The 17,830-nt window shown below is 39.9% G+C and overlaps 1 protein-coding gene across 2 annotated transcripts in view; it reads left to right on the plus strand.

Moving 5' to 3' along the window:
• The window catches only part of BBS9 (Bardet-Biedl syndrome 9), a 481,201-nt gene that overhangs the window by 23,633 nt on the left and 439,738 nt on the right, over positions 1 to 17,830 (plus strand). For both annotated transcript variants that reach the window (XM_027539506.1, XM_027539507.1), the window contains exons 3-4: positions 8,468 to 8,618; positions 11,565 to 11,629. In XM_027539506.1, coding sequence (XP_027395307.1) covers positions 8,468 to 8,618; positions 11,565 to 11,629 — 216 coding nt within the window. The remainder of the gene's footprint in view (positions 1 to 8,467; positions 8,619 to 11,564; positions 11,630 to 17,830) is intronic.

Genomic DNA, 17,830 nt, shown 5'->3' on the forward strand with positions numbered 1-17,830 from the left:
AAAAACACTGATCATTATTTCTCAAAGCCGGGACCACCTACATCATAATATTCTGAAGGGATTATTGTGTATGAAGATTTTCTGTCCCACGTGTACAGGATCCTCAAAGATCATATTCTCTGGAGGGTAGATGGATTGGATAGTGGCTTAGGTATCTACATTTTGACAAGCTCCAAAGTTGAATGGTGGCACACTAAAGTTTAACAATTATTACTGTTGACCTTACGTGGAAGTTTAGTGAGAGCAGTTTTGAGCATGTTCTGTTTGAAATAGAAGCGTCTGGTTGGCAGAACTGAAGTAGAGATTTGGGAGTGAGCAGAATGTATGTATTTGAAGTGAATGAGCAGAATGATTGTATTTGAAGCCCTGGGAAGGGTAAAAATGCAGAGATAAGATGGAACAAGAGGGACGGAACCTTAGGACCATGACTTGGAGAAAATGAACAATCAGGGAGGAGCTTTGGGAAAGGTAGTCAATAATAGATTCTGCCTGGGCAGTCAGAGAGGCAGGAGAGCCAGCTGGGCTGGCACCTGGAAGGCGAGATTTAGTGACCTAAAGACTGATACGTTTCCACATTGTTTTGCAGCTAGTGGTTCATTAGTGTCCTAGGTAAGGGTGGATGAATGGGCATCAGTTCAGTTCAGTTCAGTCGCTCAGTCGTGTCCGACTCTTCGCGACCCCATGAATCACAGCACGCCAAGCCTCCCTGTCCATCACCAACTCCCAGAGTTCACTCAGACTCACGTCCATTGAGTCAGTGATGCCATCCAGCCATCTCATCCTCTGTGGTCCCCTTCTCCTCCTGCCCCCAATCCCTCCCAGCATCAGAGTCTTTTCCAATGAGTCAACTCTTCGCACGAGGTGGCCAAAGTACTGGAGTTTCAGCTTTAGCATCATTCCTTCCAAAGAAATCCCAGGGCTGATCTCCTTCAGAATGGACTGGTTGGATCTCCTTGCAGTCCAAGGGACTCTCAAGAGTCTTCTCCAACACCGCAGTTCAAAAGCATCAACTCTTCGGCACTCAGCCTTCTTCACAGTCCAACTCTCACATCCATACATAACCACAGGAAAAACCATAGCCTTGACTAGACAAACCTTTGTTGGCAAAGTAATGTCTCTGCTTTTGAATATGCTATCTAGGTTGGTCATAACTTTCCTTCCAAGGAGTAAGCGTCTTAATTTCATGGCTGCAGTCACCATCTGCAGTGATTTTGGAGCCCAAAAAAATAAAGTCTGACACTGTTTCCACTGTTTCCCCATCTATTTCCAATGAGGTGATGGGACCAGATGCCATGATCTTTGTTTTCTAAATGGGCATAGTGGTAACAAAACCTAGATTTTCAGAGAGTTAAGGAGTGAGAGGTGGGAAAGGCTGAGTGTTTATGGCCCTTTAAAGAAACAGCTGTGAAAGGAAGAGGGAGAATGATCATTGGTGACCATGTAGGGTAAAAGAGAAATGGGAAAAACTGAACGTGTAGCATAGAGGAATGAGATTCGTTCTCCTAGAGAAGGGATCTAGAGTAGACAGTAGGAGATGGGATGAGGTGTGCAGATGGAAGGGCTATCTTTAAGCTTGTGTGAAACTTTTTTCCTCTGTGACAGAAGGCAAGAAGGTAAGAATGGACATAGATGAAGAGAAGTTTGCAGGTTAGGTTGGGAATTGAGACAGTAGTGCCAGTCGATCCCTACTTTCTTAGAGGTGATCAGAGAGTGAATGAATAGTATTAGCTAGCACCTTGAAATTGCTTTGGATGAAGTTGACTTGATTCACAGAAGAAGGATTCTTCAGTCCTGAGAGGAGATTGAGAGAAAATTAAGGATCCCTTCATCCTGAGAGAATCTGAATGGTTCAGCTTAGATTACATGCTAACCTATGGCCTGGAGGGTGTGTTTATTACAAGAATCAGAGTTAAACACAAACATAAGGCAGACTAAAAAATAGTTCTTATATTTATCACTTTTAGCTTCTCAGCATTTATACCTAACGTGGGGCAACTGTCCCTTGTACAACTGCACACACACATATTCTTACCCATCTGCAATGAAAGATAACTGTGCACCTACTGCTTCAGAGGCACTTTCAGAGAGCCCTGGCTCTTCAAGACTAGGCTCTCTGGGTGTTATCCCTTTCATTTGTCATTCCAGTATTTATGTTCTGATATTCTACTGCCTCTAGAATAATTGGTACATAAAATTTGTGTTCACAGTTTAATATATACATAATACTAATAGTCGAGGAAAAGAAGAGAAAGAAAAACTTAAAAATTAAGATGAAGGAGCAGGAAAAATTGTATGGCAACTTGAAGAAGTCATGTTGGGAGCTACATCCTTCTGTTTTGCAACTGGTCACCTGTTGCAGGTTAGGTTGGGAATTGAGACAGTAGTGCCAGTTGATCCCTACTTTCTTGGAGGTGATCAGAGAGTGAAAGAATAGTATTAGCGTCTTGAAATTGTTTTGTGGCCTAGGTCTTCATTCCTGAAGGATCTAGAACACTGGTGCTTGCCTGAAGAGGATTATAGTAGCTTCATTTATGACTGATCCAGACAGTACAGGGAAGGGCCCATGGGGTCCCTGGCTTTCACTCATATTTCTTTCAGCCCCATTCAGCCCTTTTGAGTAGAGGCAATGGCAACCCACTCCAGTACTCTTGCCTGGAAAATCCCGTGGATGGAGGAGTCTGGTAGGCTGAAGCCCTGGGGTTGCTGCGAGTCAGACACGATTGAGTGGTTTCGCTTTCACTTTTCATTTTCATGCATTGGAGAAGGAAATGGCTACCCATTCCAGTGTTCTTGCCTGGAGAGTCCCAGGGACAGGGGAGCCTGGTGGGCTGCCGTCTATGGGGTTTCACAGAATCGGACACAACCGAAGCGACTTAGCAGCAGCAGCCCTTATGAGAGGATGTGGCAGTCCTGGGTCCTGCGGATTGGATTGTGGTCATACTTGTAAATGTATACTCTTGCTCCTATTAAGTGAAAGCAAGCTGTTCCTGTTGGTCTCCGTGTATTGTAAAGGAGAAAAGGCATTACTAAGATTGGGATGTATTAGTTGGCTCCAAGAAAAAACAGTTTGTGAATAACAGAAGAATCTAGAGTTGCCCTTTAAGTTGTACTGATCAACCTTAATTCTATGCTTCAGTGCTTCAGTGCTAAGTCACTTCAGTTGTATCTGACTCTTTGAGACCCTATGGACTGTAGCCTGCCAGCTCCCCTGTCCATGGGATTCTCCAGGCAAGAATACTGGAGTGGGTTGCCATGCCCTCCTCCAGGGGATCTTCCCAACCCAGGGATCAAACCTGCGTCTTTTATGTCTCCTGCATTGTCATATGGGTTCTTTACCACTAGTGCCATCTGGGAAGTCCCTTAACTCTTTCAAACCCATTAATTAGATTTTTTTTATCAGCAAATTTAGTTATTAAACCAAAATTCTTTGATAGGAATTATCACATATATACAGTTAAGTTTTTTGGAATCAAATTTTAGGAGACCATCTCAAATCAGGCTTAGAAATGGTATTGATTTTGATTTTCTCCCTGTTGGAGAGATGGAGTTCCACTGGCTTCTATATAGCCCTTTTACTATAATATCCCTTACTGTACACCTTAGGGAACCAAATGGTTATTCCATAGTTTCCTACAGAAATATATTCCCTTTAGGCTCTCAGTTACTGAGTGAGAAATCATAGATTGGCTTTGCTTCCCCACTGGGGTAAAATAAGTTAGAAAGTTAATTTATCATAATTATGAATCTCCATGATTGGCAGCAACAATATCTTCCTGGGCTTCCAGAATTAGTAGTAATTTAGAGCCAATATTCAGTGTTCTCATAAAGGTTGGGTATTTACCTTTGTTAGGTACATTTGAATGAATGACTACTGGTTCAACAGGGAAGAATCTGAGGAAACTTTATATTAGGCATGTGTGGTGTTGTAATTGTGTTAGTCACACAGTTGTATCTGACTCTTTGTGACCTCTTGGACTGTAGCCTGCCAGGCTCCTCTGTCCATGGAGAATCCAGGCAAGAATACTGGAGTGGGTTGCCATTCCCTTCTCCAGGGGATATTTCTGACTCAGGGATTGAACCTGGATCTCCTGCATTGCAGACAGACTCTGCTACGGCAGTCTATACACAGCCCTGTCTTTGTTCAGGTGACTCCAAGGCTGTAAATTGACTTAAGTATGGAATTATCAACTCAATGGACATGAGTTTGAGTGAACTCCGGGAGATAGTGAAGGACAGGGAAGCCTGGCATATTGTAGTCCATGGGGTTGCAAAGAGTCAGACCGACTGAGTGAATGAACAGCAACAATGGGGTTTGGTGCAATGCCATGACTGTCTGATATTGTGGCTTGAATTAGTCCTTTTTTTCATAGACCTGGAATATTTTTGGTTATAGACTTCAAAAAAGGCCTTAATTTGATAAACACACTTAATGCATTGTTACAATTAAATAATACTCAGTAATAAAAAGAGAGAAATCATTGGGGAAATAAAGGCCTTAGTGAGTTGCCTGTTTGTTCCATTCCTGGGGATCTTGTGTTAATTATAGCTTGAAATCTGTGATAGTTAGACTGTTACCTGAGATCTGGTTACTATGATAATCCCACTATTTTAATAATTATACATACACGTTGTAATTCTAGGGGTTAAAGTTGTCACCATCTGGGCTTGGCCATCCTGACTTCCTCTTACCCCTGAGGGTGGGGCAGTTGAAGGTGAACCCCACTCTTTCTGATCACTGTCTTTACTTTTATGTAAGAAACCTGGAGAGACTGTGAACTCATTTGTTACTGTAATTTAAAACCTTTAGTGTTAATCCCTGAACTAGATTCTTAGGGGTTAAGCCCCCTGTGAAATGAGGTAAGAAATTGTTTCCTCAGACTCCCAAAGACCCTTAGTTTTACCCTGAGATGAGAATTTTGGTCAAAACCTATCATTCTCTTACTTTAAATTATCCAGTGCCCTTAGAAAACGCCATCTTACATATGGTTTGGCATTGCTCCTTCCTGTTCATTTGGCAGCAGCTGTTCAGTTCACTAGAGTGTTACCTGCAGTGGGCACAGTGTTCCAGATGCTTGGAGGTGTTAACTTGATTAGCTGTTCTGTCACTGTGTATGATGCTGTTTAACTCCATATAAATTATGAACAGGAGTTTTAATGCTTTGTGCCCCAACTCACCTCAAGAATGAATTTCTAAATATCCCTGAAGGAATTGGTGTCTGTTGTTTATTCCTTGGTGCTAATTTTGTATATCAGTTAACATTTTTTTTTTCTACAAGTGACAGGAAACGATTATGATAAATGCAAACAAAAGAGAGATTGGAAGGAGAGTGACATAGCTCTCTCGAATGTAGAGAGTTCATTTGGCCAAGCCTTAGTCAGAGTCAGGAACCAGTATGTCTCAAGAGAGTTTGTAAACCTCTGAGGCTGCCATCAGATCACGTAGAACCAGATTCTTTTTTTTTTTAATTGAACTATAGTTGATTTACAGTATTGTGTTAATTTGTGCTGTGTGACACTCTGATTCAGTTATATATATGTGTGTATATATATTTCTTCATATTCTTTTCCATTGTGGTTATCACAGGATATTGAATATAGTTCTCTATGCTGTAGAGTAGGACCTTCTTGTTTATCCATTTTGTATATAATCATTTGCATCTGCTAGTCCTAAACTCCCAATTCATCCCTTCCCCATCCCTCTTCCCCCTTGGCAACCACAAATCTGTTCTCTATGCATATGGGTCTGTTTGTTTTATAAATAAGTTCATTTCTGTTGTATTTTAGATTCCATATAAATGATAATCATATGATATTTGTCTTTCTCTTTCGACTTACTTCACTTAGGATGGTGATATCTAGGTCCATTCATATTGCTGCAAATGGCATTATTTCATTCTTTTTTTATGGCTGAGTAGTATTCCACTGGGCTTCCTAGGTGGCTGGCACTAGGCATAAAGAACCTGCCAATGTCTCCTGCACTGGCAGGAGACGTAAGAGACATGGATTCGATCCCTCGGTCGGGAAGATCCCCTGGAGAAGGGCATGACAACCCACTTCAGTATTCTTGCCTGGAGAATCACATGGACAGAAGAGCCTGGTGCCCCACAGTCCATAGGGTCGCAAAGAGTCAGACATGACTGAAGCAACTTGGCACAGCACAGCACAGCATTCCACTATGTATATTTACCCCATCTTCTTTATCCATTCATCTGTCGATGGATATTTAGGTTGCTTCCATATCTTAGCTATTGTGAAATAGTAGCACCAGGTTCTTAATGACATATGTATCTCTATTCACGATTGAAATTACTAGGATAGTACCTCTCTCAGAGGATTATTATGAGGGTAATGAGCTAGTATTAATATATGTAAGCTACTTAGACCATTGCCTGGCACATAATAAGCTCTCAATAATAAAGTGTGTAGAATTCCTTCTTTTCAGTATATAGAAAAAAAGTCAATGTACCCTACTAATCTGGGGATTTAAAACAACCCAAAATATTAGTTTCCTAGGATTGCCATAACAAAGTACCACAAATTGACTGGCATAAAACAACAGAAATTTATTCTGTCACAGTCTGGAGTCTAGAAGTCCAAAATCAAGGTGTCTGCAGGACCATGCTATCTCTGAAGCCTCTAGGATCCTTCTTTGCCTCTTTCAGTTTCCGATAATTCTTTGGCTTGTGAATTATCACTCCAATCCATGCCTCTGTGGTCACATGATCATCTTCTTGCTTGTCCTTGTATCTTCATGTGACATTCTCCTCCCCATCCTTTCCTTGTTTTCTCTTCTTATAAGGATACTAATTGAGTCCTGCTGCTGCTACTGCTAAGTCGCTTCAGTCGTGTCTGACTCTGTGCAACCCCATAGACAGCAGCCCATCAGGCTGTGCTGTCCCTGGGATTCTCCAGGCAAGAACACTGGAGTGGGTTGCCATTTCCTTCTCCAATTGAGTCCTACCACATACTTACTCAAGTGTGACCTCATTGTAACTTGGGTTCATCTGTAAAGATCTTATTTCCAAATAAAATCAGTTACTAGGGGTTAGGACTTCAACATATCTTTTTGAGGGACATAGTTCAACCCATAATACTTATCTTATCATTCTCCCCTTTTGTACCCGAGACTAGATATTATAAATCAGAGCACTCTGTCTAGTGAGGCCTTGGAATAATTTTTAATGCAGTGTTTTGACAGCCAAAATCAGGTGTAGAGTTGACACTCTATGATGAAATCAGTTTACAACCTGATACTAGTCCTTTATTAAAAGGGCTTACTTTGTGCTGAATTATGGCTACTGAAAACAAATCAAGGCTTAAGAAAAGTGTAGTACATTAGTATATTTGAATATTGGTGATGTAAAGCTATTTAGTTCACTTTAATTATATATTCTGTTGGCAGATTGGTCTTTGTATATGAAACAAAGCTGGATTCTTTTAATTTTTAGACTTTTTTTATTGTCTTATTTCTTTTAAAAAATTTATTTATTTTAATTGGAGGTTAATTACTTTATAATATTGTAATGGTTTTTGCCATACATTGACATGAATCAGCCATGGATGTACATGTGTCCCCTATCCTGAACCCCCCTCCCACATCTCTCCCCATCCCATCCCTCAGGGTCATCCCAGTGCACCAGCCCTGAGTACCCTGCCTCATGCATCGAACCTGGACTGGTGATCTGTTTCATATATGATAATATACACGTTTCAATGCTATTCTCTCAGATTATCCCACACTCGCCTTCTCCCACAGAGTCCAATGGACTGTTCTATACATCTGTGTCTCTTTTGCTGTCTCGTATATAGGGTTATCGTTACCATCTTTCTAAATTCCATATATATGTGCGTTAGTATACTGTATTGATGTTTTTCTTTCTGACTTACTTCACTCCGTATAATAGGTTCCAGTTTCATCCACCTCATTAGAACTGATTCAAATGTATTCTTCTTAATGGCTGAGTAATATTCCGTGTGTATATGTACCATAGCTTTCTTATCCATTCGTCTGCTGATGGACATGTAGGTTGCTTCCATGTCCTGGCTATTATAAACAGTGCTGCGATGAACATTGGGGTACACGTGTCTCTTTCCCTTCTGGTTTCCTCAGTGTGTATGCCCAGCAGTGGGATTGCTGGCTCATAAGGCAGTTCTATTTCCAGTTTTTTAAGGAATCTCCACACTGTTCTCCATAGTGGCTGTACTAGTTTGCATTCCCACCAACAGTGTAAGAGTGTTCCCTTTTCTCCACACCCTCTCCAGCATTTATTGTTTGTTGATTTTTGGATAGCAGCCATTCTGACTGGTGTGAGACGGTACCTCATTATGGTTTTGATTTGCATTTCTCTGATAATGAGTGATGTTGAGCATAATTTTTAGATTCTTCTTTTAGACATTAGAAATTCTATTTTCAAAAATTTTTGTGACTAATGTTTTTTCCTATATCTTTAAAAACACCTTTTTACAGATAAAATTATTGTGGGCAGCTTTATGGGCTACCTAAGAATCTTTAATCCTCATCCTGTAAAAACAGGAGATGGAGCTCAAGCTGAGGATTTGCTTCTAGAAGTGCATCTACGAGATCCAATATTGCAAGTGGAAGTAGGAAAGTTTGTTTCGTAAGTACAGTCCACTAATTCGAGTGTTTTGTCTTACTACTTGGAGTATGTCAGTCCCTTATGTATCATTTTTGTGCATTCTTAAAAAAAAAGACTATGCATTAAATATATTTCCTGTATATTGTCATGTACTGAACATTGTTTAATATGGAAACCTGTACATTTAGGACAGGAAAATTTAGGAGTCTTTTTTTTAAGTGTAACAGACCTAAGATGCCTGATGTGTCAGAAGCTTAAAGGAAAGGAGATAAGCCTTTGGAAAATAATCAAATAAAGAAACAGAAAGTATGTACTTACTTAAAGCACCAATTTTCTAGGTTATATAAATTTGTTTAAAAAAATTAGACATCATAGTAGCTATGTGATTTGGTGCATAACTTTGAGTCTTTAAAATGTATTACTTATTTGGTGTAGAGAGATCCTTAGTTTTTTAAAAGAAGTCAGCTTAACCCACAAAGGAAGTCTTTGATTCAAAGTACTTTATTTTTAAACCTATTTTAGAAGACTATTAATTATTTTGCATTTTGTGTAATATGTCTGTTTTTTATTTACTGATGATATTGGTGATTTTATCTTATTTTCATACATGAATTTTCTTAAAATTAAACCTGTATTTCTTAATCATTTATAAAAGTATCTACTATGAAATTTTATGTAGACAGAGGTGGTCTTATTTTCCCTTCTCTTTTTGAGCTGTCTTTGCCTTCTTAAGTCAGGGAGTGCCCTGAGCTCTGGACTTTGGCTCACTCCCAATTGGTCATCATCATTTATTGGCCCCAGGTTGTACTTGTTCAGGGTCCTGATTCCTACTAGAAAAACCTGAACAACTGCTCCTGAGCATTAACTTTTTTAGTAATATGTTTCATTCTAATGGGAAGCTGCTTCATGGATGCTCTAGGCTGGGAGATGAGATGGGACCTTTATGCACTGTGACAGACTGAGTCAGGAGTTTATTACTGACATGGCTGGTAAATATCTACTCCATCTAAAAGCAGATAATGATTAGGTGCCCCTTGTGAACCTAGCACATACAAGCATGATGGATTTATAAAGTAAGGAGACAAAGAAGTTCTTGTCTCTAAAAAGCATTTTTACCTTTGCATGTTTTAAAAAAGTGGAATGCTGTCAGAAATCATTCTATATAGTAATATGGTTTACATCTATGTGATCATTTTTTAGAAGGGAGGAGGGTAACATTGATGAGTGGATACTGTCCTACTATTTACTGACTAGTACTGTCTCATTAATCTGATCTATAAGATGTGACCTGCATTTAGAGATAAGGTAGCTAGTTAGAGCTTTCAGTCACACAGCCAGGATTCCGACCCAAGTCTGTCTGACTCTGTTCTTTACTGTTTTTCCATGACAACATGTTCTTTTCCTGTGCATGAGGAAAAGTTGAGTGTTCAGGGTACATATAAAGATTTTTGAAGACAATCTTGATTATATGATAGCTGTGTATATTTACAGGTATTATCTAATATAATTCTTACTTTATGAATGAGAAACTCACACTCTGAAAGATTAAATGATCACGGAAATACCGAAGTGCAGAGTCAAGACCCCAATCCAAGTCTTCAGACTTCAATTATAGTCCTTTAAGTTTAGAACAGAGTCTGTTTCAGAGGTCAGACATCAGAGGCCTGCTTGCAGATTAGTTTTATGTTTAAAAGAATTGCCAATGTTTAAGAATGAGGAATTTTCACATAAAATCCCTGCCTTTGGCTTTTCCTGAAAAAAATGTGGAGATCTGGCCACAAGCCCAGAACTGAGTAGCTGCTTGCTGTCGCCTTTAGACTGGCCCTAGTCTCCAGTTGATCACAGCCATTTACTCCCTTTATTCACTTACATCCTCTGACTTGACTCTTGAAGACTTTGAATTTAGGATTTCTAGACCGACTATGCCATGTCTCTGGAAACCACTTGATAGGGGCTGGGAAGTGTAGTGCTGACACTTGAGACCTGTAGGGGAAGAGCAATTGGCCAGGTGACGATGGTCAGGCTCTCTCGCCCACTCCTCACTCAGGACAGCTGAGATCATTTGTGGCGCTAAGCATGCGCATCGTGGTGTGGTCTGTATAAGCACCACCTGAAACGCTCTTAGAGCTGTCAAGTTGAGTCCAGTCCCATGGAGTTGAGTTTTGTAGTTATCATGATTTTGCTGTGTCAGAGATTAAAGCATGTCTGCCTTGCCCCAGTAAATAAAGAATATCTGTAGTTTCTACAGCTCCTTGCATCTTCTTCCAGCTTCTCCGATGGCGTCTTGCCTATCCTGAGTTCAGTGAACAATGAGATAACAGGAAGATAAGACCAAACCAAAACATTTTCAATACCTTTAGTAAAATTTCAGATATGGATGTGATATATGCCATTTCCCAGTGATGATTAGCTTTCTCTGGTGCTTTATACTTTACTTTCACATGATTTTTATTTCATTTAATTGAAAGCTCTTATTTTCCAAAAGGGGAAACAGGCTTAGAGAGTGTAAGTTTCTTGCCCAAGGTCATAGGTTAATTAGCCTGCAAGCCAGGACCAAAGCTTGGGTCTCTCTCTTTCTCTCTCTTTTTTTTTTTGCAACCAGGGATCCAACCTGGGCCGTCCACAGTGCAAGTGTGGCGTCTTAACCACTGGACTGCCAGGGAAGTCCCATGGCTTTATTGTGGGAGAGCACTCATTAAGGGGCCTCTGATATGGCTCTTTCTGGGAGACTCCTTTGGCTTCAACCTGAAGGCAACTCCTTGAGGCAGAGTTCTTGGGCCTCTGGGATTGTCAAACTGGCTGTTTTGTTGTTAAATTTATTTTTCGGTTTTGAGTGTTATCCAGTGAATTATTTAGTTCACTCATGATACGTTATGATTATAATCTCTTTTTAAAATCATTTTGTCATTTTTTGGGGTTACATCTGAAGCTAGTATTTAAACTTTTAAAACTTGCACCATTTTTCAGAGGTACTGAGATGCTTCATTTGGCTGTGTTGCATTCGAGAAAACTGTGTGTCTACTCTGTCTCAGGTAAGAAACATTTTCTTTTTTAAATGTAGACTTTTTACTAAAATATGGACTTCTTAATATTATGTAAGAATAGTTATATTGACTTGGTTAAAAGTTTTCTTATCTTGGTTAGCGTTTTCCTATTGTTCACTTACTCTTTCCGTTGCAAAGACTATTACGTTTTCTTGGTCTAATATTTCCATGCATACTTAAATTTCTATCACTGTAGAGGGTTCCTTGAAATCTCCTCTATCTGAGGAATTGTGTCCAGGATTGCCTATGATTAAGAGAGGCCAATTCTGGGTACTTAGGGCACTTGAGTCTTAAGAAATGTTCAATAGCAACAACAGAATTCATTAAATGCTGAGTCATGGTGGCTTAAAGTGCGTTTCTTTGGTGAACCTCAAGTATTTTTTCTTTATAGTTCCAATTTCTTGGTTTTTGGTTGTCTTCATTTAACCAGACCTCGCAGGTTTCATTCCCTGACATGGTCCTGTGGGTACAAGTATGAAAGTTAATTGTAGTCTGGTTTCAGCATTTTGGCCCTTATTAAAAATGTAACTTATGAATTTTGTTTCAGTTATTAGATAAGTTTTAGTTCAAGTTTAGAGAGTTATTTTTATGATGTCAACATTGACGGATTTTTTCAATGGATATAGTAAAGCTAACTATCTGTGGACCTATTGCTTATTCAAAAGATACACTCCTTTGGAATTTGCTGTAAATATTAGCTTCTAGGTCTCGATTTCTCACACTCAGTCTCTTGATTTAGGCTTTCTTTGTATTTTGCTTTTAATTGGAGTAATGATTCTTATTTACTATCACCAAGCTGGATATTCTTTTTTGGTTTGAAGATCTGTTAGATTTTGAAGGCAGGCTTGGTGTGTGCTGTGTGGTAGGCATACTTGTTGAATGAATGAATGAACTTATATTTCTAAGTAGTGCTGAGGCAATTGGTAGTAGCTATTACTCTCTATGTGTTACTTTCTTCTTATTTTCCTTCTCTGTTGCCACTATCATTTTCTTTTCCATTCTTTTTTGTATCAGAGACCCAGTAAAGTAATCTTACTGTCATTGTTAAACACTCTCATTGTTTGGTGGTAAAATATGTTGCTCCTCTTATGCTGTTAAAGTGCTGCACTCAATATACCAGCAAATTTAGAAAACTCAGCAGTGGCCACAGGACTGGAAAAGGTCTGTTTTCATTCCAATCCCAAAGAAAGGCAATGCCAAGGAATGCTCAAACTACTGCACAATTGCACTCATCTCACATGCTAGCAAAGTAATGCTCAACATTCTCCAAGCCAGGCTTCAACAGTACATGAACTGTGAACTTCCAGATGTTCAAGCTGGATTTAGAAAAGGCAGAGGAACCAGAGATCAAATTGCCAACATCCGTTGGATCATGGAAAAAGCAAGAGAGTTCCAGAAAAACATCTACTTCAGCTTTATTGACTACACCAAAGCCTTTGACTGTGTGGATCACAACAAACTGGAAAATTCTTAGAGAGATGGGAATACCAGACCACCTGACCTGCCTCCTGAGAAATCTGTATGCAGGTCAAGAAGCAACAATTAGAAATGGACATGGAACAACAGACTGGTTCTAAATTGGGAAAGGAATACATCAAGGCTGTATATTGTCACCCTTATTTAACTTATATGCAGAGTACATCATGAGAAATGCTGGGCTGGATGAAGCGCAAGCTGGAATCAAGATTGCCGGGAGAAATATCAATAACCTCGCTGATGACACCACCACCCTTATGGCAGAAAGCAAAGAAGAACTAAAGAGCCTCTTGATCAAAGTGAAAGAGGAGAGCGAAAAAGCTGGCTTAAAACTCAACATTCAGAAAACTAAGATCATGGCATCTGGTCCCATCACTTCATGGGAAATAGATTGGGAAGCAGTGGAAACAGTGAGAGACTTTATTTTTTTGGGCTTGAAAATCACTGCAGATAGTGACTGCAGCCATGAAATTAAAAGATGCTTGCTCCTTGGAAGAAGAACTATGACCACCCTAGACAGCATATTAAAAAGCAGAGACATTACTTTGCCCACAAAGGTCCGTCTAGTCAAGGCTATGGTTTTTCCAGTAGTCATGTATGGATGTGAGAGTTGGACTATAAAGAAAGCTGAGCACTGAAGAATTGATGCTTTTGAACTGTGGTGTTGGAGAAGACTCTTGAGAGTCCCTTGGACTGCAAGGAGATCCAACTAGTCCATCCTAAAGGAGATCAGTCCTGAATATTCATTGGAAGGACTGATGGTGAAGCTGAAACTCCAGTACTTTGGCCACCTGGTGTGAAGAACTGACTCATTTAAAAAGACCCTGATGCTGGGAAAGATTGAAGGCAGGAAGAGAAGGGGATGACAGAGGATGAGACGTTGGATGGCATCACCAACTCTATGGACATGAGTTTGAGTAGGCTCCGGTAGTTGGTGATGGACAGGGAAGCCTGGCGTGCTGCAGTCCATGGGGTCACAAAGAGTTGGACACGACTGAGGGACTGAACTGAACTAATATTGCTCCTTCTAGTGGTAGGACAAATATTTAGTGTTCCAGAATAAATGGAGAAGGTAAGATATAGGCTGGGCTTTCCATGTGGCAGAGTGGTAAAGAATCTGCAGCCAATGCAGGAGATGTAGGAGACTAGGGTTTGATTGGGAAGATCCTCTGGAGGAGGAAATGCCAACTGACTTCGGTATTCTTTCCTGGAGAATCCCATGGACAGAGGAGCCTGGCAGGCCACAGTCCAGGGGATGGCAAAGTGTTGGATACAGCTGAGCACGCATGATAGAGGCTACTTTATTGTGGGAATCTAGCTGTTCCTGTCCCATCATAAGCCTATTAACTTTGAGTGACATTTTATTAACAGGTATGGAGGAGGATAACTTGCCCACAGTCACTCTTGAATACTGCTTGGGGTACTGGTCCTTTCTAGAGGCTCTGTGGGGGCTCTAAGAGGGCAGTAGAAGGACAGATCCTAAAAATTAGAAACAAGGTTAGATTCTTGACCTTGCCTTGGCCTATTTGAATAATGGCTCAGAAAGCCAGAAGTCTCTAGACTTTACTGGGGTGTATGACATAGACTAAGGATGAAATGTGTGTTTATCAAAAAAGCCTAGTGAAAGAAACTGGCATGTTTGATCACAGCTTTTTAATTGGTATCCATAAGGGCTTCCCTGATAGCTCAGTTGATAAAGAATCCACCTGTAATGCAGGAGATCCCAGTTCGATTCCTAGGTCGGGAAGATCCTCTAGAGAAGGGATAGGCAATCCACTACAGTATTCTTGGGCTTCCTTTGGGCTCAGCTGGTAAAGAATCCATCTGCAGTGTGGGAGACCTCAGTTCCATCCCTGGCTTGGGAAGATCCCCTGGAGAAGGAAAAGGCTACCCGCTCTAGTATTCTTGCTTTGAGAATTCCATGGACTGTATACAGTCCCTGGGGTTGAAAAGAGTCGGACATGACTGAACGAGTTTCACCTATTCATAAACATATTCCTTCAAATTTGTGTTGAAAATGAAAGTTACTTGTCATGGGAATGGCAATTTTATTGCTCTTTTTATTCTTTGTACTCATTTACAAGCCTTGTATTCTCTGGGGATGAGGAGTTGTCCAAACTACATTCTCTTACACTCCACCTCATTTCCTTTCTCAGTCTCTCATTTCTTCAGCCTCCTGTGATACTCGTAGGCTGACAATTTGTATATTTTTTCTGGCTTGGCTTAAATTGAGAAGCAGGGAAGTTAATGTTTTTGTTCTCTTGAATATGTTTCTTGAGGTATCAGACCGAACTTTTACCTAGCTTTTACTATAACAGGGGAAGCATAAACACTTTCTAGTTTAAGTGAAATCACCGGTGTCAGCAGATGAACGTGTTAGCTGAACTTGACGTCCTTAACCCCAACTGCCCTCTCCCCAAATGTTTTTTGTTTTCCTTTGTGTGCTTGTTGTTGTTCAGTCGCCAAGTTGGTGAAGAATCTGCCTGCAATGCAGGAGACCCGGGTTCAATCCCTGGGTCTGGAAGATCCCCTCAAGAAGGGAATGGCAACCCACTCCAGTATTCCTGCCTGGAGAATTCCATGGACAGAGGAGCCTGGGGGGCTACAGTCCATAGGATCACAAAGATTCAGACACTTTCACTTTTTCACTTTTTGTGTGCTATGTGCTCCTAGAAGATATGTGAGGCAAATTAGAGGAGAAATCCTGGATACAGCAAACGACTCTTAATAATCAGAGGCTACTGTGCTGACTTTCTTTCTTTCTTTGGTCATTAAATGCTGGTTTAATATAGAGAAACAGCAGGGTCTTGCTGACCTGACCTTAGCCCATCTTATCATACTCTGGTAAAGGAAAAACATCACATGGCATCTGATTCTTTCCTGATGGTCCTCAGTTTCTGAGTAAATGGTTACAGATGTGTGAGCTTAAGCTATACTGATTATGTTCTTTTAAATATTCTCTTCTAAAAATTGTGTATTTCCTAAGCATTTGACATATTTCTAGAATTTTAACATTTGCCATGAGAGGGCAAAAATGTCTCTTTACTTTTGATAGGGTTACATAATCTAATTTGATTATTTAATACAATGAACCTTTTACTCTGTAATGGCTTTTATTAATATTTCATTTAACATTGTTAGATTTCTCAGCAGTTATGTATGTAAAATTGGGCCAAAACCTGTTTTCAAGGTGACCTTTGATTGTCCAGAGAGTTTTTATTTTTTAATTAGCTCTTGTTTAAATAAGGCCAGCAGCAAAAATGTTCTAATATCCATTTACTTTCTAATCGATGAAACTTTATATGAACTTTAGTTATATGTAGACTATTATTATGGGCTTCCCTGGTAGCTCAGATGGTAAAGCGTCTGCCTGCAATGTGGGAGACCCGGGCTGATGTACATTTATTGTATTCAATCTGTATATCCAAGGACAAAACTTATGTAAGTAATTTTAATCTTATGTCACTGATGCTTCTCTGGGAAAAATGATCAGAATTTTTAGATTTTCAGGTACTACCTTTATTCCAAGTTAGTATTGAAGGAAGATAAATTGTTCTGTTCTCCCTAGTTGCACTATCATATTTTCAAGTGCAGTTACCTGAAATTTAAAAACTTAGCAATGCATTTGGAGCTTTTCCAGTACATAAATCCTAGTGTGATTTCATGCAAGTTTGTTTAAATATTGACTGCTGCCCCTTGTGTTCACTGATGTTTCGGCTAGCAGGTATGCGTGATACATTCCTTTCTTGGAGGGGTCCCTCTCATTTTAGGTGCAGAATGAAATTCGGAATTTCTGTAAGGACGAACCAGAAGTTTCTTGGAATGTTTTTATGGTTTCTTAGAGGCTAGAACTGTCCTTAGGTCAATGCTATGAGTTATGTTTTTAGAGTTTTTGGTTTTTGCCCTTGTGGCTGGTATGGTAGTGATTACCACCAGTTTCTGTGGACTTTACTGACTTTATTGCCATTTAGGTTCCAGAAAGCTTTCATCTATCAGGTTTAGCTGGCAAATTTGTCTTTTTTTTTTTTTTTTTTTAATTCTACTGATGTGTGTTCTGTTCTTAGCATTTTCAGGGGCATAGATCTGTGTAGAAAATGTTTTCCTCCAAGAAATCCTTGCCTGTTAGTTTTTTCTCTTTCAACCCTTTACTTTCCAAATGAGGAAGAACAGTCCAGGGAGAGAAAGGTTGGGGCTTGAAATTATGTGTGTGTGTGTGTGTGTATACATATATATATATACACACACACATGAAAGTGAAAAAGTGAAATTCAGCATTAGTCACTCAGTCTTGTCTGACACTTTGTGACCCCATGGACTGTGGCCCACCAGGCTCCTCTGTCCATGGAATTCTCCAGGCAAGAATACTGGAGTGGGTTGCCATTTCCTTCTCCAGGAAATCTTCCTGGCCGGGGGATTGAACCCAGGTCTCCTACATTGCAGGTGAATTCTTTACTGTCTCAGCCATTAGGGAAGCCCTATGTATATGTGTGTGTGTGTGTGTGTGTGTATGTATAGTTGATTTATAATATTATGTTAATGTCTACTGTACAGCAAAGTGATTCATTTATATATATACACACACATTTTTTTTTTGTCCATATGGTTTATCAGAGGATATTGAATAGAGTTCCCTGTGCTATACAGTAGGATCTTGTTGTTTATTCATTCTATATTTAATAGTTTGCATTTGCTAACCCTAAACTCCCAGTCTGT

This window comes from Bos indicus x Bos taurus, chromosome 4, assembly GCF_003369695.1.
Source record: "Bos indicus x Bos taurus breed Angus x Brahman F1 hybrid chromosome 4, Bos_hybrid_MaternalHap_v2.0, whole genome shotgun sequence".
NCBI classification, from domain to species: domain Eukaryota; kingdom Metazoa; phylum Chordata; class Mammalia; order Artiodactyla; family Bovidae; genus Bos; species Bos indicus x Bos taurus.